The following is a 22,565-nucleotide window of genomic DNA, read 5'->3' as shown; positions in this document are numbered from 1 at the left end:
AAGAAGCACACTGCTACTGCTACTGCTCCGAGCCTCAAACTGGCACTCTATATCTCAGACATGGTGGGAAGAAACAAAGAAACCAGCAGGACCACCTCCATTCAGCTTGTGGAGCGCCGCTGCTCCTGCTGCTAACGTTTGCTGACTTGCCAGTTTCTGAAGCCAAACTGCAAAGCCTTCAGTCTCTTGAACCCAACCTGCCTGATTAAGCGGGCCCAGTGACGTAGCTGCAGCTAATCTTACAGGGGTGATCCTTTCCTCTGGGGATTCTGAAACACAATCAAACAGAGCCGTCCTGGTGCTAAAGATAGCCCACAATAGGGCCCGTGGTATACGCAGCGCCGTGCGAGTGCTGAGAGGGGGAAAGTAGGCCGATTGGGCTAATTGGGCGTCTTGTGGAACGGATGTTTGTTTGCTGAGTTTGGCAAACGCTGAAAATGAAGCATGTGTGATTTGTCACTGTCAAACCCGGCATAGGGCTGTCATCATTATTTAAATGACTCAATTAAAAACCTTAGGATTGATCAGCAAACCCTCTATGGGGTTTTCAGTGTTATGTTTGCACCATACTAGCGATGGTGGACAAAAGGTGAAATGGCCACGCTTTTGCAAGGTGGATGAGTCCGCCCCCATGGTAAACACACTGTCAGAAATACGTACTAATGTATACACATTTATATACATGAAAACTAGAGATTACATAAAATAGATAGACTGCCTTTATTGTTGGATGCACCAGATCCCTAGCTCCACCGCATCACCTAACAGACGCCTGTGCCGGCCAATATCACGATGAGTGAGCGATGAGTGAGAGGGCACCATCTACCCACCCGGAGAGAGTACGGCTAACTGTGCTCTCTCAGACTCCGGCCGCCGATGGCAAAACGGCATGGCTTGGGATTTGAACTCACACCCCCGGGACATAGCGGTAGAGCATGAGACCACATTAGACCACTGACTACAGTTGCCTTTTCACACATGTATCGTACAGCCAGAGATTTTCCATGCCGTTCTTACTACAGGTAAGGTTTCGCATGGTTTAGGCAATGGGGTAGTGCCTGTGTAGCGTGTGCAGGAGATACGGCATGACCTACTTTAAATTTTCCAGAAAATTACCTGCTCTATTTACACATGGGCTGCACTCACACGTTGCCTGGACTTTGCACTTGGGGACTGGCAGAATAAAGTACTATGGTAATGTCCGGTACAAATGATGCGGATATTTGCGTTTGCGCGTTCAGCTACTCCGCGTAATGTTTGGAAACGCTCTGGTTTGCCGGGCAAACTGCTTAAAACTCATGGAAAGAAATCAGAGAAACTCTCGGTAGATACATTTTTCAGCCAAAATACTGTGGAAATAATGTGAATTATTGGGTAAATGTTTAGTTTATTATATTTTGTGGCGTCCCACAGGGTTCTGTGTTAGGGCCTATTAAAATGTTAATTCCAATAAGAACTGAAGAGTGGTCCTATGTCCTATACAGGGTTTAGGGGTTAATCAGAGTGAACATTCAAAAGGTGGCTTGTCCATTACTTGTAGCAATAGTTGAACCCTTTTCGGTACCATTCAGAACCATGAAAATAATGTTCTACAGAAAACCAAGGCAGAGAACCTTTCCAGATACGTTTCCAATCTCACAGCACTTCCCTACATTTATCCCATGGACTTGGAACATAAGTTGCGCTTCTTTCCCAGCATCAAACATTCACTCCGTCAGCGCAGTCTGCGAAAGGAAAAGCCGACTGCATAATGTACAGTTTTAAATCAGCCCTCAACTGTGCTCAGCATGTTTGCTTTGATATCGTTCAGAACACGCCTCACATCCAGTTTATGCTGAACTTATGAACATTAATATTCAATATCAATCTGTCCTTCTCAGCAACTCTTGAGTTATAGTCCCATCCTGCGCTGCTGCCAAGCTATCAGGCTACTTAGAGATTAAATGCTCGGGATGAGTCAGGCCTCTGATTCAAGCACACCTCAAAAGCTATAAGCTAAGAGCTGAGAGCTGAGAGCTGAGAATGAAGGGAAAAAAATCTTCACCCATCAAAACACAGAGGCATTAATGATGTAGCGCCTGGCCGGGCAATAACAAACATTCACTGATATGAAAAGTGCTCAGTTTGAATAGAAACTCTGAATAAGCGTTTGAGTGTTTTCACTCAGTAATGGGTGGAAATGCTGGTGGGGCCATAAAGCATGTTCTGGTTATTATTTTTATTATTATTATTAATACGGTTGCACATTAAAATCCTATATTTTTTATCCACTTTATTTTATTCTTCATTATTTTATTCCTTTTTTTTCTGGCAGATATTTTCCGGCTAACTCGTCCCACAGATTTCAGGATTGTGCGATTCAGGCTTGTATACAGCTTATTGATCGGACCGACGGTTTCCATGCAGCTACTGATTTTTACAGATAGAACTGATGTGTCCCATAGAAATGAATAGCGTGCAAAAGTCTGAACACCCTTCTTATGTCACAATAATTCAAATACAAGAGTAACACCCAACCAACCACATGGAGTACCAGTGCAACCGCCAAGCAAAACCATCTGTTGCTAACACCAGGGGATCCAGCAACACTACATCAATAGCAGCTTAGCAATTGGAGAGCGCCGATCTCTCGGACTCCGGCCGCTGATGGCAAAGCAGCATGGCTTGGGATCTGAACTCATGACCCCCTGGCCTGGCCATAGTGGAAGTGCATTAGACCACTGAGCCACTTGGAGCCCTCAAAGTGGCTGTTTTTAAATCCTGGCTTCCATATATTGTAAACGTACACACCGTCGCTGTCACGCAAAGACCTTGTATGTCTATTATTTCAAATTTTTTGAACCAAACCGAACCAATAAAAATCCACATTTACTTTTTAATATTTTACATTGATTTCTACTGAAAGGGTTTTTGCACGAAAATCCTATGATACCTGATACCTGAACCATTCCCAGGACCAGTATCAGCTTATTCTCTTAGCATGGAGAGATGTGTTTGTGTTTAAGCTGTAGAAAGCTGCCTTTCCATGCATATCATGAAAATCCTAATAGGGAAATGAAAGCCATCAGATCAGTCTCCTCCCAACAGCTGTTGTTCTTCAGAAAGGAGAACATACGTGGTAGCATTAGCACATCTAGACTCCAGAGTCTAACACGTCATACCACGAGACTCATATTTGACACCCGACATCATATTTGTTCAGCTTAAACACCGGACGATTGACCCAGTTCGGTCATGTAAATGTTTTTATACAGACTTCCAGTCACTACAAACCTAAACATGCAAGTTCCTCCCACCAAACCCACTTCCACCCCCTCCACAGCCACAGGAACACAAGAGTGCTGGTTAGGGATGCTATCATCAATAATCTATGAGTGCTGTTCAGCCTCTGGGAAGTACATATGTTGTGTTAATTAGGGCTACGCAACACAGGCGAAGTACACGGCAATTATACTGCAAGTGCCGTACAACACACATAGGAGTGCATGCCTGACCGTACACTGACTACGAGTGAAGACCTGACTGAACACAGATGGACATTTAGAACATTGCTGCGAGGATTTGATTGCACTCAGCGACAAGAACATGAGTTAGTGAGTCAGGATGCTGGATGATAACCACCCCAGTTCACCCCAGTACTACAGGATGGAGCACCAGCCATCACTCCAAAGAGCACAGTTCCACTGCTCCACAGCCTGGCATTAGGCAGCATGGTGCCAATAAGCTCATGTTTATCTGCTCCAGCGAGTCCTATTCTATTGGCAATACTTCTCTACATGGACTAGACAAGCTGTGTGTTTCTGCACCAGCAACGGGTGCAACTTAAAGTAGCCGAGGGCCTTTATTAGAAGGGGTGTCCACATACTTTTGGATATATAGTGTATGTAAATTGCCTCTGTTCTGATTGGCTCTATTTAAAAAGTTGATCCTCACTGTAAGTGGGCGGGGCTGACTTGCAGTAGGCTGAACAGGCGGGTATGTATGTAAATGTGCTTTTTTTGTGACATTACCAAAACAGAGGACACAAAATGGGCTAATTTTACAGCTTATGTTCCCTATATGCACTGTTTCTACCAGGGAGTGAGGGATATGTTTATACAGGATATGTAATGCATACAGTCTATGCAAAATATGCAAAATATTTAAATTCAGGATTTACTCAATCAAATGTGTCATTTGACCAGGGGTGCACACATTTTTAGATGTGCATAAGAGCGTATATACAGCAAACAGCCCTAACACTGGCACCACCTGCCTAATATTTAGTAGGCCCTTCTTGTGCCACCACTACAGATCTGACCATTCGATGGCATGGACTCCACAAGACATCTAAAAGCATCCTGTGGGATTTGGCAGCAGCAGATCCTAAGTCCTGTACGCTGTGAGGTGGGGTCTCAGTGAATCGCATCAATGAGCCTTAGATGACAATGACCCTGTCACTGTCACCGTCGTCCTTCTTGGAGCACTTTTGGTAGATACTGACCACTGCATACCAGAAAAACACCACGAGAACTCTCTGATGATTTGGAGATGTTCTGACCCAGTTCTCTTGACATCAAAAAGTGTCTCAGATCCTTTGAGATGCTCATCACCTTCAAGAACTGACTATTCGCTTGCCACCTGACATAGCCACCTGGTTATGCCACCTGACATAGACAGTGGTATTAATGTTGTGGCTGATTGGTGTATATGTATGAATGTGTGCGAGTGTGTGTGTGTGTGTGTCTATCATGTAGACCAGTATAAAAAGGGGTAGAAAGCCCCCAAACATTGCGCTGTGGAGCAATGGGACTGTATTCTGGAGTGATGGAGCTCCATACAATCAAGTCTGCCTGACCTCACTGAATGCACATGTTGGCTGAATGCAATCAAATCCTCACAGCAATAGCCGAAAGCACTTCTAGAAGAGTCTACTGTACTGTTACTGCAGCAAAGGGGAGGGCAAACTCCCTTTTCACACCCTTGATTTCAGAAGAAATGGTAGGTGTCTACAAACTTTTGGACATTCTGTGCATTGAGATACATACAGCACATTTCCAGGGAATCTGACAAAACATCTAGCTGGGGGTCTCTGAAGGTGGGCTTGAAAAGAGGTAGATGAGCTAGATGCAACAGTTTTACGCATGCAAGCATCTCACAACTGCTGGATTAGTTGCAGAAGCCTGCAAACCCTCAGTCTGGCCATCACTGGTGGGCTACAGTAAGGGGGTCGCTGCTCGTGTGCAACCTGTTAGTGGGCGGCTGCCTGTCTGTTGCTTCAACTTGCTGGAAAACAACACCAAGTGATCTCCTTCATCCTCCAGCACAACAGCAGCCCATCTGCTGGTGCGTTCAGCTCCATCGTGACTCCCCGGTGTACCGAATTAACCGGGCTGTGGAGAAGCATCGCTTAACGGCGCGATCACGATCTCGGCACGGCAGCCAAACGCAGCTCCTCGGTGTCGTGCAGCAGATCCGTGAACTGCGCAGGCCTGTGTGTTTTTGTGGATGTGGGTAAAAGAGCGCTTACCGGCCCCCTTCGCTTCAGAGAGACGTTTTTCCACAGCAGGAGGTGGAGCTGGTGGAGGAATCCCATGGTTGAAGCTCTCTTAGCGGCTCGCCGCGAACGGATCACCTGCCGGACTCGCTTGGGTCAACTCTGCTCCATCCGTCCATCCTTTCGTTTTCCTTGCTAGGTGTGTGTGTGTGTGTGTGTGTGTGAACCACTCCGAAACGAAATGCTCCGGCACCCAGAGAGCGGTGGGAGGAGATCTAGCGGAGTGGCAGCCAGCGATGCTCGACTCTCGAGCGAATCGGTTCCTTGAAGCTTTAAACCGAGTCCCGCTGAACTGAGCGTTTGTTATGGTTGTTCTCTGCGCAAAGTTTACAGCTAGCTAGCTAAGATAAATAATTATAGTAAAATAAAAATAACAGACCAGTCTTTTACAGTGTTTTACCGGTGTTTTAATAAATGAATAATAATCCATTAAAATTCGCTGACATTAATTGAACTCATCTTTTGGGGGTTTTTTTTTCGTTAGCTATATTAAATATGCTACTGCTTGCTGCTAGTGTTGCTAATGCATGTTATGGTTACAAAGCAGGAATATGGCTCAATAAAAAACGTTAAGTAGGGCAATATATGCCGAGTGTATCGTCATTATGAACCGAAAGCATCAAGTTGACTCGTTGACTCGTTGACTCGTTGACTCGATTTGTGAATCACTGAGTCGTCGCATCAGACATTCCCCTCGCTGAAGTCATCAGTTCGAAAGAATCGGTTCGTTAAACTGAATCTGAAACTTCATATTTCTAGCAGGTCCAGCAAAAAGCACAGGCTCAGTTTAGTCAATGTGTGTGTGTGTGTGTGTGTGTGTGTGTGTGTGTGTGAGAGAGAGAGAGAGATCCTGGGAGGAAACGAGAGCGCTCGCGGTGGCCTGGAGCTGCTTCAGCTGGATCAGCAGTGATGCTGGAGCTTCATCACTCTGCGCCAGCCTGCCTATTTATAGAGATCTACTAGTGCATCGGTCGGGGTGGAGGTGGGGGTGGAGGAGAGGGAGATGTGGAGGGGTAATCTTCCAGAGGAGCAGGGGTGTGAGACAGCAGTCCTCAGGAGCCTCAGCAGTGCAGGGTTTAGCATTCTACCTGTACTACACCTGATTGAGCTCATTAGGAGAAATGATGGATGAGTTTTAAGGGCCAAGATCTACCTCTAATAATACATAGGAACCTGATGATGTCCAAATGCCTAGCAACACCATAGTAACCAATAAGCAAACAACTAAGCAATGTAATATACCATAGTGACCACCTAGCAACAGCATAGCAATCACTTAGCAACAGCATATCAACTGTGCGCAATACCATAACCACTTAGCAACACCATAACTACCACTTAGTAACCAGTAAGCAACCACCTGGGATGCCATAGCACCTATTTAGCAACCACCCAGCTTCACCATAGCAAGCACTTAGGAACACCACCTGGGATACCATAGCAACCAGCTTAGTAACATCACAGCAACACTATAGCAACCACTATAGCAACCATGGAACCCACCTGGAATGCCATTGCAACAGCCTAGCAACTGCCTGGAAGTGGAATCCACTCTAGCTGCACAACCATCCAATGCACTTCAATTAATATAATTAATACAAGTATTATTCTATTAATGCATTAATACTACATTATTAATGGATATGTGAATTCTGGGTTGTACCAGCAAAGGTTCCAGGCATCTGTCCATGAAGCTTAACTGTAAGTGGGTCATGCACCAGGACAGCAACCAGGACAAGTCAACACAATCAAGTGAAGATCAGAAAATTATGCAGAACGTGTTCTACATGCCCTTTTTGTGTATGACCTCACATCCTGAGTGAGGCCACAAAAAACCTCAAAACACTTGATTCCCAGTCTGGGTGACTGTATGCTGCGCTACACCAATAAGAGTCCCTGGGCGAGACTCCTAACACTGCACTGGCCCACCTCTGTAATACGAGTCACCTTGTAAGTCGCTCTGGATAAGAGCGTCTGCTAAATGCCGTAAATGTTTTGAACTATTCAGAAGTGGACCCGGATTAATGTCTCCCTGCATATAACAGCTGTGCTCGAGCTTCAGATCTCACAGTGAATGTGTCAGAGAGCATAATTTGTGGTTTAGTACATTAAAGCAAGTCGCTACTTTAACGCTACCGCCACCATGTTTGAGTGTTGCTATGGTGTTCCAGTTGTGGAATGCTGTGTTAACCTCATCCGTTCTGGGATGTTAGTTATTTATCTAAATCAGAGGCTCTGCTGAAGATCTGATCCCTTTCAGGTCTTCTGGAAGGGTTCACATACACTATGTGTTTGAATGTTTGTGGACATCCCTTCCAATGAATGCATTCAGCTACTACTAGAAGTTGCAACCCTTGCTGACAGACACATACACACACACAGCTTGTCTAGTCCCTGTAGAAAAGTACTGCCAATAGAATAGGACTATCTGGAGCAGATAAACATAAACCTATTAACACCATGTTGTCCATCCAACATCCTGACCTCACTAACATTCTTGTAATCGCTGAATGCAATCAAATCTTCACAGAAGAGCTCCAAAATCTAGTAGGAAACTGTATTCCCTGGACTCTAGAGGTAGTTACTCCGACAAAAGCAGAATACACTCTTTTTTAACACCCTTGATTTCAGAAGAAACAATAATTGACAGGTGTCCCAATACTTTTGTCCATATACTGACATTGTGTTAAATGTATTTTTGGGGCTCTGGGTGGTCCAGCGGACTAAGACGCTGCCGTTTTTTGGGGCGTCCAAGCTTAAGGTTCATTACATTATCAAAAATATACATTATGATTTCAGCAATGAACATAGCTGTGAGCTGTGCTGTGATTGGTTAATGTATTCATTTATGCAGCTTTTCCACAGCTGGATTTGAATGTTGATTGAAAAGCAGCTCTGACAATGTGCTCAGTCAGATTAGACTATCTGATATTGGATAGGGAGCGGACCAGATGTTGCGTGGATATTTGGGGCGATTTCTAGGGCTTTGGGCCGTAAGCTGAGGGATTGCAAAGTGACATCACTACTGGAAGGACATTAGATGCTTGGGGCTTACAGGAGCGGGTTGTATTTGCAGTGCAGAGCATGTCCCATTCGGCCTGTGTTTCAGGTCATAGGTAATCACCTGTTTTGCAGGACTTTACCTGTTTATTAGAGCTTGTTCTCTCTCGCTCGAGAGACACTCAGACACTGTACTCAGCAGTCTGGCTTGGTCCACATTTCATTTCTCGAATATGGAATACATGTTTGAGTACATTTTTGCAATAAAGATGGTGTAGCGTGGACCCCACTGGAGGTTGACAACACGTATTCTTGTTTATTAGCTCCCTCTAGTGGCTATGTGAAGTTCTGCAAATGCTTAATTCAAGCCTGTGAGTCTTTAAAGTTAGGCTGTAATGGCTAAGCATTTGTCTTCAGATGTATCCTAGCACAGATTTTACACCATGCATACATAGACGTCTGTGCCAGTACCAGGGTTGGTGCTAGGGTCAGTGGACATCCTGGGCTTAAGCCCCATTGCCCTACCCCTGGTGCCACCCATGAGGAACTAGTCACTCATATTTCTGACACAGCTGCATATCCAAACGAACCCAAAATGAAGGCTGATTCAAAAGAATTGACCAAAAAAGTCAACACTGTTAGTGCTGGTGCATCTGCACAGAACTCACCCTGCCTCTTGGCTGTGTTTCTGTTTCTTTAACACACCTATCATTGTTCTCTTCTCTTCCGTTATTTCCTGAGTTTATCCTGCTGTTGTTGGAGTAACTGTCTCTACTGTCCAGAAAAGGCTTTCTACTAGATTTTGGAGCCCTGCTGTGAGAATTTGATTGCATTATGTGATTACAAGAGCTCTAGTGAGGCCAGAATGTTAAATGATCACCATAACACCCCATCCCCAACCCCCCAACTCATCCTAAAAGTATTGGATGGAGCACCAACCAGCATTCCAGAGAACACAGTTCCACAGCTCCACAGCTCAATGCTGGGGTGGGGGGGTGGGGGTGGGGGAGGGGGGTGTTATACCCCTCTAGTCCACACCTGGCATTAGGCAACATGGTGCCAATAGGTTCATGTCCTATTCTTGCTTTAATTCAGCCACATTTCTGTCTGTTCTTGTGAGCTATTTAAAGTGGGGTTTGGATCACTGTCCTGCTGCAGAGCCCAACAGGGCTTGAGCTTCAGATCACAAACTGATGACTGGATGTTCTCCTGCAGGATCTTCTGGCAGAGAGTATAATTCATGGTTCAGTAAAGCAGACCACCACCATTTACATTACCACCACCATGTATCTATCTATACTATATGTCCAAATGTTTGTGGACATCCCTAATAAGGAATGTATTTAGCTTTTTTGAGCTGCACACGGATGCTGACGATACTTGTTGGTTGAGTTGGAGAGTTATGGATGAGGTGGGGTGGATGGTAATCATCAATCAAATCCTCACAGCAATGCTCTAAAATCTAGTAGAAAGCTGATATCAACTTTTGCACCCTTGATTTCTGAAGAAAACTAATAAGCAGGTGTCCCTGCTGTTTACATCTGTCTGTCAGTCAGTCAGTCTTCAGTGCTGTGAAAAAGTACCATTATTTTTTTTTGTTTAGTTTCGTTAGTTATATTATGTGTGTGTGTGTGTGTGTGTGTGTGTGTGTGTGTGTGCCCACACCCTTGCCACATGACAGGCAGGTCTTTGCAGTTGCAGAAGTTCAGATTACCCCATAGTGAACGGATGTTTTATTCAACATTGATTGTGAGAATCAGATTTTTAGAGGAAGCTTTCTGAATAAGGACTTGGCTGAACTGTAAAATCTTTGCTATGTGTATATTAGAGGCATGTGGTCACTCTAATGGTGATATTAACAGCACATCCACTCTAGAAACCCACCAGTTCCTGTCAGTTATTCAGCCTTGTTTGGGTGGAGTTGTAAAGGCAGCTTGAGTTCTCCTTCCTCTCAGTACCAGCCAACAACTTGAAAGGAGAGTGATAAATCGCACTCTGGGTTGACGCATCCTCTTCCTGTGGAAAAAAATGGCTTAAAAGAGAAAACTCACCTGAACTGACTCAAATACTGAAAACCTCAGATCACCCCTTATTTCATTGTGATTACAGCTAATCATAATAAGCTATTCACTTAAGTCCATCCCAAGATATTTATTTAAACTATTTATCTACATATATATATATATATATATATATATATATATATATATATATATATATATATATATATAGATGGATAGATAGATAGAAAGATAGATAGATAGATAAATAGTTTAAATAAATATCTTGGGATGGACTTAAGTGAATAGCTTATTATGATTATATATATATATATATAGATTCACTGGGAGCTCCCACTGGTGGCCCTGTTTTGCCAAATACACACAACTCAGCCTGTCATGTACTCGAAGAATTGATAAAACAGCGGCAACACCGCATTCTGCTTTTGATCCGAGGAAAAAAGAAATGAATAGACGGAAAACTGCAGAAATTGTAAGAGCTTCACATTCTACCATGGTTATGTTTACAGTAGTGATGGTCGTCATGCAGCTTTTCAAAGCATCAGAAAATGGGTCAGTGTTTTAAAATCTTTGAAACCCGGCTCCATGCTCCCATCTACTGCCCTGCTCAGTTACCTACAGTAAGTTTGTCAGGTTTCCACTGACGCACAGTCACACAAATAAAGCTTTATTACAACCTTTATTATCTTCTTATCATGCAAAAATCTCATTATGCAAAAATCAAAAACTAATTTATGCCAATTTCCATATATCTACATATATATATATAAAACTGTGTAAGTGGTTTTTAAGAAGAATTTCAATAGGCGCACAATGCTGGAGGATTTATTTAGCAGTTTCTTTAGCTTGTGGTATGTCTTGTAGCATGGTAAGCATGGCAGCTGTTTCCTTTCTGCATGCCCTTTTGCTTTTTTTTTTTTGTGCTTTTTTTCAGTTTTTTTCTTTTCGCCCCCGCACTTCCACACCTTCATTTCACACTTTAGTGCCTTTTTAAAAGGTGGAGATCAGAACCAGGCATTCGGTGAATTGGATTTGCAACAAAACCCTGAGAAAGAGCATTTAACCACACATACCACCTTTTCTGAACGCTGATGATTATGGCACTTTTTCTTCCTTCATGCCACGTTACTTGCAGTGTGATCTACAAGTGACGTAAAAAAAAAAAAAGTCACAAGTGGAAGTCACAGCAAGTTGGCCAGCTGTTAAGTATGGGAGTGGCTGCATAGAGCTTTCTAGTTGTGTGGCAGCCAGTGAGCTGAAAGACACCTGGCAACAAAGTGCTTGCAAGCTGTGATGTCTGCCGAAGGAGGATTATTAATGTGTGGTTCTACTGAAAGGATAAAGGGATGAATGGATGGATGGGTGAGATGGTGTATAGATAGATAAACAGTCTTTACTCAGTCTTCTTTGCAGGAGGCCTCTAGTTATGAGATGCTGCTGGGTTATCCCGCTGTACTGCTTGGTTAATGTCAAACCTCAAATCTCTCTCTATGTTATTTGGGTCAGGGGACTGTGAGTGTCACAGTGTGACATTTGCATGTAGCATTTGCTGGTATTTTTAGCTGGTCTTCCTATCCGCACCATCCGGCCCCTGCAATTGATCCAGAATGCAACGTCACGCGTCGTCTTCAGTGTTTCTATGTTCAGCCATGTACCTTCTCTGCTGCTGCTACTCCTCTCTTCACTGGCTTCCTGTATCTGCTGCCCATATCAGATTCAAAACCCTGACACTGCAATCCTACAATGTCAAGAATAGACCAGCCCCCCTGTACTTGATGGCAATGGTCAAAAAGCGATCGGTACCAAGAGCCCTTCCAGCTTCAAGTACGGCTCGGCTTGACCCGCCATCCCTTAAGATCCATGAAAGACAAGTGTCCAGGCTTTTTTCTGTCCTGAAACCGAAGTGTTGAGTAGTGTTGAGTACTGTGGTCTCCATACTGACTTTTGAGTTTAGTAGTATCTAAGCTTAGAAGTATCTTTTGGATCCTAGCTGATACAAACTAGCTTAGGGTGTTTTTTGTGAGTTTTCCATTCTTCCCTCAAATACAATTGGCAGCAACGCAACCCCAAACCATGACAGATCCACCCCCATGCTTCACAGTTGGCATACACACTCACTTGCAGAGTATCAAGCACTTTCTTCAAGTCCTTTCCAGGCTTTTTGGTTAGATACGTGTATTGGTAGTAAACTAAGCCACTGTTAACCTATAAGAGATGCCTACTGTTTCTAACAGGACTCTAGTTTAATAAGAAGGCCCTTCATTAGCCAACTTGCAAAGTCAATTTACTGGGAAAATAAATATATGATATATGTAATTATCACTGTAATTATTGTAATTATTGAACCTCAGCTCCATGATAATGATTAAAATGCATGAAATGGAAAGATGGTGCAAAAATGACAGGAAGATGAGGACAGGATACACTTCTCTCTCTCTCTCTCTCTTTCTCTCTCTCTCTCTCTCTCTCTCTCTCTCTCTCCCTCTGTCACACACACACACACACATAGGCAAACACACATACGCAAACACACCCATCCATTTGCGCAACAGTAAGCCACCCTGCACATACATTATCACTCAGTCACTCTCCAGAGTATTTCCTATAAGCAGGTGAGTAGAATTCTCTAAATTATTCTCAAACTGGTCGAAAGGGCAGTCGTCTCAGCTCCCTCTATTCCATGTGAGGTAGTAGTGTAGCAATACCACAGTGACTTAGTAATACTGTGATGACGCACTGAATACAGTTTGTCTTGGTTTCTGATTGTTTGTGCAGTCCACTAAAGCTGTTCTTCTGAAAGCAAAGATTTCAGAAGGACAAAGTGGTCACCAAACCACAGCTTTGCAGAAAAGGAATGCACTGCCAACCACCAATACATTTCCTTATTTACTTTAAAAACATTTATTTCAAGTACTTGGATTTATTTGGAGGGGAGTAGGTTTACTCTGTTGAAGCTCTCAAAAAATAAACTGCATGAATTAGTGTTTTCCAAAAACAGTTTATGTCTCTTTAGGTTTTTAAACAGATGGTTTGACATTTGCATCAAGCATTTGCTGGTATTTTGGGGAATCTTTTCTTCCCCCCACTCGTACAACATTGCCAGTGCCACTGGCTGCAGCACAACCTCAAAGGGTGATCGATCCACCCCCATGCTTCACAGTTGGCAAGGCATTCTTTTCATTAGGTTTTTTTTTTTTAAAAAAAGGTGCTACAAAAGGTTCTTGAAGCAATGCCATAGGAGAACCACTTTTGGTTCCTCAAATAACCATTTTGGTGGAGATGTGTGAAAATTAAGATTGTTAAGGTTCTCTATCAATTTCATTTACACATTTCTTTTACAAAAATGATTCAAAAGTGGTTTCTCTGCAACAGGGTTCTTTAAATCCAGTCCTGGAGAGCCAGTGTCCAGCACTGTTTGCCAATTTCTCCACTTAAACACACCTGGATCAAACTGTCTGTTAGTTCCCAGGTGTAGTAGACCCTCTAGGACTGGATTTAAAGAACCCTGCTCTACAGCATCGCTCAGCTCTAGAACCCTTTGTTATTTTAAGAGTGTAATACCTTTTCTAGATTTGCCTTATTGGAAATACTAGTGGAGCTACTTCCATGAATATTCCAATGAATAGAATGAGAGTGCACTGCCAATGTTTGAATAATGCAGAAAAATATCATAACAATAAAAATAATGATCCAGACCTGGTCATCTAGAAAAAAAAATCATAAGAATAAGAATAAGGCAATTACTGTCAACATCGCCGATATCAACATTTAAGGGCAGAAAAGAGGCAAAAGTACCCGGGCATTGTTGCGGAGTTGCAGGACATGTGGTACTTCACATCAGTTGAAGTGGTTCCAGTAGCAGACTAATCTCTATTGAGCTAGCAACTGCTACAGAAAACCTTGGACAAACGACATGCTGCACTCATAGTGCAACAGTTCCTCTGCATGTGAGATCACAGTGCTACAGCCGACCATCATCGGGTGACCACTGCAGTCATAGTACACAGTGCAATGAATTGCATTATCCAGTCAGCACAGGGTGCTGTTAACTAGCTGGAGAGATTGTAGTAGGGTCTTAGCCTCACATCTGTCTAGAACATAGCTTGCTTTATCAGCTTTCCCGCAACTTGCCTCAGAGAGGGCTAGCTAGCATTAGCTTTAAGCCTTTTTTTGCCTCACTTCCATATTCTCCCAATGTAGCTGTTGTGTTTAGCCTGGAAAAGTTGCATTGCCATTGAGTTACAACACCGTGGGAGACCAGGGTTCAATTCCCAGTCTGGGAGACTATGCTGCGCTACACCAATAAGAGTCCTTGGGCCAGACTCCTAACACTACATTGGCCCTCCACTGTGATACAAGTAAGATAAGATAAGATAAGATAAGATAGTCCTTTATTAGTCCCGCAGTGGGGAAATTCACAGTGTAACAGCAGAAAGGGATAGCAGGACACTCAGTTACAAAAATTTAGATAAATAAATAATTTACACTATATACACACAATATAGATAAGAATTAAAAAAGCAATAAACAATATTATTTACAGTAAAAGACTCTTAATTGCACATGGGGGTGGGATATTGCACATAGTATTCCCTGAACATGAACATGTGTGTGTAGTTAAGTGTGTGTGTATGTGGTCCGCTGGGAGCAGTGCTGGTTGTGTAGTCTGACGGCAGCAGGAAGGAAGGACCTGCGATACCCCTCCTTTACACACTTGGGGTGAAGCAGCCTGTCGCTAAAGGAGCTGCCCAGTGCTGCCAGAGTCTCATGCATGGGGTGGGAGCTGTTCTCCAGCATGGATGCCAGCTTGGTTGTCATCCTCCTGTCTCCCACCACCTGCACTGGGTCTAAGAAGCACCCCAGGACAGAGCCGGCCCTCTTTATGAGTTTGTCCAGTCTCTTCTTATCTGCCGTCGAGATGCTACTGCCCCAGCAGACCACTCCATAAAAGATGGCAGATGCCACCACTGTGTCGAAGACACAGACCTAACCTTGTAAGGTTAGGTAAAATGTAAAATGTAAAATTAGAGGACAAATTGTCATACTGAATATCAATCAGTGGATTCATTGAATGTACTGTTTTCTTCTCCTTATTCCTATCCAGTAACCCGGTTCTCATTCTCTGTACATGGCACAGATCTACAGCCTGAAACTGAAGAGGACCAAACCCCTGTTGTGGTTAAACTGAATCTCCACCTGCCACACTTGTCCCTTCCCTTTTTCTCTCCATGTGGTCAACAAAAGTTTCGGTATCTGCCTTGGTGTTTCTCAGCATCATCTCTCTAATGCTACCCTTGCTGGTCCTTAGGCAGTTAGGGACCAGACGGGACTATCTTCAGCCACGAAATCTTACCATCCTGCTTTGGCACTGGCCCTTTGGAGTCTCCTACAGCTTGGAAAAAGACTTTTGCTGGAGCAAGTTTGGCATCCCTGGCTGTTTCCTTGAGGACAATCGATCAGTGTTCTCTCAGGCTGACGTGGTGGTCTTCCACCACCATGAGCTTTGGACCGGTCGCTCAGAGTTGCCCTTGCATCTTCACCGTCCTCCGAGGCAAAGGTGGCTTTGGATGTCGCTGGAGCCTCCAATGAGGAACCCCAATTTGAGCACCTACAATGGCTTCTTCAACTGGACGATGAGCTATCGCCAAGACGCTGATATCTTCATGCCTTATGGAAAGCTGGTCCCAAAAAAGAACAGCAGCACGTACCTTGTACCAAAAAAACGGAACTGTCTAATCGCCTGGGTGGTCAGCAACTACAAGGAGCACTACAAAAGGTCTAAGGTGTACCAGCAACTGAAGGAGTACATTCCAGCAGAGCTGATTGAGGTGTACGGTCGCTGGAACAAGAGGCCACTTTCCGACAGAGCTCTACTCCCTACTATATCTCAATGCCACTTCTACCTGGCCTTTGAAAACTCAGTGTACAAGGACTACATCTCGGAGAAGCTGTGGCGCAACTCACTGCAAGCTGGGAGTGTGCCTGTGGTGCTTGGACCCCCTAGAGCCAACTACGAATGTATGGTACCCTCTGACGCGTTCATCCACGTTGACGACTTCAGGAGTGTCAGGGAGTTGGCTGCTTTCCTTCAGAATCTAGCCTCAGATAAACAGAGTTACCAGTCCTACTTCAGGTGGCATGAGAGCAACGAAGTGAAAACCTACACAGACTGGAGAGAGAGACTGTGCACCATCTGCTCACAATACCACAGACTACCAGTGCACAGGGTCTACCAGGACCTTTACAGCTGGGGCAACCAGTAGAGTCAGAGGGCAGAGGTGCCCAGTCCTGCTCCTGGAGATCTAGCGGCCTATAGAGTTTAGCTCCGACCCTAATCGAACACACTCGATTTATGTAATGAAGGCCTTCAGGGTCATCTGAATATTAGAGCAAGGTGTGTTCAGGGAAGTAGATCTCCAGGTCCAGGACTGAGCACCCTGTTATAGTCCTGAAGTCCTTTAGTGTGTGATGTTTACAATAGTCTGTTTGGTTTTGTGCACCAAGTGACCTAGTTCCTCAATTAACCTAGGCAGGGTTTCCTGAAAGCATCTTAGCCCACATATTCTTCTTAAAAATGGTTTAGCAGTGATCATCTGACCACAGAGATGCTTTGCAGGAATCGAGGCCTTGTCCGTGCCCCCTACCCCCCCCCCCCCCCCCCCCCCCCGTAGACATGTGCTTTTTACCAAGAGTTTGCACAAGATGTAGAGAATACTGACCAAGAAAACCTATTGACCATTTATGTTGCCACTGTCATTGATTGCAGTGTTAAGTGTTAGTGAGGTCCGGATGTTAGATGATCAACTCCCCAACTCATCCCAAAAACATTGGATGGAGCACTAACCATCATTCCAGAGAACCCAGATCCACTGCTTCACAGCTTAATGCTTGGGGGTTTTATACCCCTCTAGCCCACACCTGGCATTAGGCAGCATGGTGCCAATAGGTTCATGTGTATCTGCTCCAGAGAGTCCTATTCTATTAGCAGTACGTCTCTACAGGGATGATTGTGTATGTGTGCAGCCTAAAGACATAACTGAATGAGCAGAATGGGTTCTTTGCCTCATTGCAGCAGTGAAACCCTTTTTAGTGATATGTAGAACCATTTATAACAATCTCTAATGTAAGAACATCAGGTTTCCATTAATCTGGATGATCCTTTACCAGGCAGAGAATCATCCAAACAGCCAGTCGCTTTTTCAGTAGTTTTAGAACCCTTGAAGATCCTCTTTTTTCAAATTTTTAACTCTGTACATAAACCCAAAATGCAGAATCTAACACAAAGGCGGAATCCATGCCCTTATGGCTGCTGGAACAGCAGGTCCAAGTTGGTACTTTACCAATCACTGCACAAACAGCTTGTCTAGTCCCAGTAGAGACGTATTGCTAATAGAATGGGGCTCTCTGAGTGCTTTGAAAAGCAATACTTTTGGAGTGGGGTGTTCAGGGTGCTAATTAAACAAAAACCCTGCACAGATACTGGCTTACAGGCACAATCCGATAGTAACAGAGTCAATAAAATCTCCACTTCAGCCGTGGGATGGGACACTGAGAGGAGCTGAGCTGTTTTACTGCTACATAGGGTGACCAGACGTCCTCTTTTCCTGGACATGTCCTCTTTATTAGATGTGAAAAATGCATCTGGGATTTCTAAGTTGAGTAAATGCCTGGTTTTGCATCGATTTCTCCTCAGCCTTGCTCTGTTTCTACAGTCTTGATGATCAGCTTCGTCAAGTTGGTCATGCTGATAGACCAGCTAGTCCATCAAACTCACATTGACAAACATACCTTATGCTGGTCTGGCTGGTTTTAGCAGCTATGTTATGACCACCTGTTATGATCACCACCTGACCATTACAGACCAGCTGAGATCTTCTGAAACCAGCCAACAGAAGGTTGAATTTTTAAAAGGGCTAGCCAAGATCTCTTGGCTAAACTGGCCAATCTGTATGACCAGCTTTGTCAAGTTGGTTGCTGATAGACCAGCTAGTCCATCAAATTCCAATGAAAACATATACTGTGGTGGTCTAGATGGTTAACCAGCTGGCTTACCGGCATAGGGTATCAAAGTCCATCAAGAACTAAGACCTGCTAAGAGCTAAGAACTAAGACATTTTTCCAGAGGTGGAAACTGGTCCAGCCTACTTGGCGTAAGATGGTCCGATACCCAGAATGATTTAGAAACAATTCTGGACCAGTAAACCTTTGGCCCTTTGGCGTCGTATTACAACAACATTAGCATTAGCTCAATTACAGGACATACAGCCTATGCCTATTCTATTAATGAGACTTTCAAGCACATACAAAATGTTGTAGCGAGATGTTATCTGAGCTGTGAATGCATGTTTATTGCATCGGCTTAATTGCAAGCACATAGATGTGAATGGCACACCCTTCCGGACTTCTCAGAATAGATCTGCGCCTTATGTCGGCCTTCCTACAAGCCTTGGCTAAAGGCCACAGACACAGCCCAAACTCTCTCATACTGTTTTATCACCAAGTTTGGTCATAAGTTGATCATTGGTCCTTGAGAGCTGACTAGGATTTGCTGGCTCGCTTACTCTCCCTTCTGACAGTTAAGGCCTTAACACCATGGTTATGCCATCCTTAGGTTGAGATGTTTGCTTCTGAAACTAAAAACGAGGCAGGGAGTGTGTGATCTGAGTCAGAACGGACTTTGCCCACACGAGTCTGGGGAATGTTCTCACGCTCAAAACTGAAAACAGGTACTGTAGATTCCTTCATCTTCTACAGGAATGAGCTGTACATCTTACCAGAATCTCAGTGCCACACTTATGAAAGTAATGGTTTCTTAGTGGTTCTCAGTGGTTTTGACATGTGCTTCTAGAAAACTTTCAGAAAAGGGAGGGTATATATATATATAATATTGTAATCCTCCTAGTAAGCCGAGACAATCCAGCAATTGATTGAGATGATGGCTGCTAAACATCTCCACCTAAGAAGGTGGTAATTCACCCTAATTCACTCTAGTTCCTTCTGAATGAGGAAGTAATGAGCAACCAGCTGGCGGCTTTTTGAGGCCTAATTGGAGCATTACACTGATTATAATGCCCCACATAATAAACAATTACGACATAGAGCTGGCCAATATGACGATATTTTATCGTATCGTGATAAATTTTATTATCATGAAACCAATAAACTTTTCTAAGCATATGGAGGATACAGTTACTGCTTAATAAACCCTGATCAGCTGCAGGCTTCATTAAAAAACACTGTGATTAGACTGGTTTAATTAGATGAAGCGCAGCAGATGTTGAATAGAAATCACTGTACTCAGTACGGGAGAATATCTGAATAGTAGTCTATAAGAATCTGACGCTACTGATGTATGTAGTCTGTGACAAAAGTATTGGGACACCTCCTCATTCATTGTTTCTTCTGAAATCAAGAGTTTTATTTTACTCTATTGTCCAGGGAACCCATCAACCACAGTTGCTCCACAGCTCAATGCTGGGGGGCTTTATACCCCTCTAGCCCACACCTGGCATTTGGCAGCATCATGCCAATAGGTTCATGTGAGAGTCCTATTCTATTAGCATACTATTAGAATATCTGAATAGTAGTTTCTAAGAATCTGAGACTAATGATGTATGTAGTCTGTGATTTCATATATCGTGATAAATATCATGTATTATGATATAGTATTTTTACCATATCGCCCAGCCCTGTTTACACATCTCATTTATAAAACTTATCCAGAGAATGCTTCAGGTTCTTTGAGGCCGGGGGGGAATTCCAGTCCTGGAGGGCCTTTGATGGTACCACTTCAAAACACGGTGCTTTTAAGAACTCTCCACTGAAAGCATCTTCTTTAGGGTACCAAAAGCGTTTTTTCTAAAGCTTCACTCCAAAATGAGGTGCTTTAAAGAGCCCTCTACTGAAAAGCTCTTCTTCACGCAGCTAAAAGTGGTTCTTCTATGGCTTCACTCTGAGGAACGCTGTTTTTAAGGTCGTTGGAGTTTATTATGCAGTCCGAAATGAACCATCCGCTCAGAGATTAGATTTTACTTATAAGAGAAAAGTAATTGTAACTTGTGTGTGTGTGTGTGTGTGGCTTCCTCCGTAAATCTCACTTTTACCACAAAGAGGGGTGGAAATGACAGCACACCTGTTACCCAGGCATTTTTATAGCATCTCCGCTTTTCTGAAGTATTATTATGAGCACTTCCTCTGTAATTGATCAGGGGGTGTTTATTATTTTGCGTATTTCTTTTTTTCTAGAAGGATTTATTCAGTAAATGAACAACAATAGTAATAGACAGGGCTGTTGTTCACTTGATTATTATTAAAGGGTGAATTAAATTGTACCAGTAAAGTAGCAGCATGGCCAAACACAAATTAGGTTGTGAAAGACAGAATCAGCCCTTTAATAATCATATTACATTTACATATTTGCATATTTCTACTTGAATGTCAGGGAGTCACCATCACATCTATTACAGGGGATTTCAGTCTGAGCACAGGGTTGCATTGCTGATATTCATCCATATTCACGACTTTAACACACCGAATTGTAGCAGAATGAGTCACCCAGTGTGAAAAACCTTACATGTCTACTCTCTCTAAATGAATCAGAGCAGACTTGGGGATTTTAGCTGCAGAGCTCTCTGCTGTGGACACATGGTAGCCAGAGCTGAACTTCCTCAGTGAAAACATGACATTTGAACAGGTCATCTCTGTTTTAGAGAAATGTTTGAATGGATTTTGATATGTCAGGTTTCATGTTTCAGTTCTTGTATTAAAACAGATGTAGAGGTGTCTGACTGATGGAGTCTGGTGTGTAGGGTGTGTGTGGTATACAGTGTAACACAAGTGGAATCAGTGTTGTGATCTGCTTTCAGAGAAAGAAATAAAAGATTTGGGTGTGTTTTGGATGCAACTTGTTTGTCTCCACCTAGAGGTGAAAGTTGATACAACACACACACACACACACACACACATACTGTACAGCTACTATAAAGCACAACTGTGTTGTGTGTGTCAGTCAGCATAGCTAGCACATGTAGATAAGGATGGTAGTGATGTTGATAATGATGCTGTTATGCTGCTGCTGCTGCTGCTGAGCTAATGATGATGATAATGCTGAAGTTGATGCTGCTGCTGATATTAATGATGATTTTCATGAAGCAAATAATGCTGTTGATGTTGATGCTGTTGCTGCTGCCAAAAAGGAGGCTGATGATGCTGCGACAGGCCTGCATCATTATCATGCTGAACATGATGATGCTGACAATGCTGCTGCTGATTTTGATGATGATGAAGATGCTGGTATTACTAATTCTGATTATGCTACTTCTGGTAATGGTCATTTCTGGTGATGCTGCCCAAGATGTTGATGCTAAGTTTGATGATGCTGATGAGTCTGATGAGTCTGATGATGATGATGCTAAAGATGAGTCTGATGATGATGATGCTAAAGATGAGTCTGATGATGCTGCTGCTGATGCTAATGATGATTAAGATGATGCTGATGTTGATGCTGCTGCTGACAATGATGCTGCATTAGGCCTGCATCATTATCATGCTGAAGATGCTGATGCTGACAATGCTGCTACTGATGATGACGATGGTTTCTTGTGATGACGCTGCTTCCGACCTGCATCATTACCATGCTGAAGATAGTGATGCTGACAATGATGCTACTGATGATGACGATGGTTGCTTGTGATGATGATGCTGCGTCGGGCCTGCAAAATTATCATGCTAAAGATGCTGATGTCGATGATGGCGCTACTGATGATGATGGCCGTTTGTGCTGATTGCTTGTGATGATGATGCTGATGATATTGCTGCTGCAGCTAATGATGCTGTTGTTGATGTTCGCTAATGACGTTACTGATGCTGATGTCACAACTTTGTGCAATATTGTAATGCGTTTTCCATCTCTGTAGAACCACAACAATGGAAAAAGCGCTGTTGTCCAGGGACTAACATCAAGCTCAAACATACCCAAACTCCTGTGGTTTAACTCCTGAGGAAGGTTT

The 22,565-nt window shown here is 43.5% G+C and overlaps 2 protein-coding genes across 4 annotated transcripts in view; one reads left to right on the top strand and one right to left on the bottom strand.

The window, feature by feature from the left end:
* abca2 (ATP-binding cassette, sub-family A (ABC1), member 2) overlaps positions 1 to 5,740 on the bottom strand; it is a 103,120-nt gene extending 97,380 nt beyond the window's left edge. For all 3 annotated transcript variants that reach the window (XM_072664786.1, XM_072664787.1, XM_072664788.1), the window contains exon 1: positions 5,510 to 5,740. In XM_072664786.1, the coding sequence (XP_072520887.1) occupies positions 5,510 to 5,575 (66 nt within the window). In that variant the 5' untranslated portion in view covers positions 5,576 to 5,740. The remainder of the gene's footprint in view (positions 1 to 5,509) is intronic.
* Positions 5,741 to 15,763: 10,023 nt separating this feature from the next.
* LOC140542132 (alpha-(1,3)-fucosyltransferase 7) lies at positions 15,764 to 16,820 on the top strand. Its single transcript, XM_072664981.1, has one exon. The coding sequence runs from the start codon at positions 15,786 to 15,788 to the stop codon at positions 16,818 to 16,820; it is 1,035 nt and encodes a 344-aa protein (XP_072521082.1). The 5' UTR covers positions 15,764 to 15,785.
* Positions 16,821 to 22,565: the final 5,745 nt, after the last annotated feature.

This window comes from Salminus brasiliensis, chromosome 20, assembly GCF_030463535.1.
Source record: "Salminus brasiliensis chromosome 20, fSalBra1.hap2, whole genome shotgun sequence".
NCBI classification, from domain to species: Eukaryota; Metazoa; Chordata; class Actinopteri; order Characiformes; family Bryconidae; genus Salminus; species Salminus brasiliensis.
This window is presented reverse-complemented; position numbering and strand designations above follow the sequence as displayed.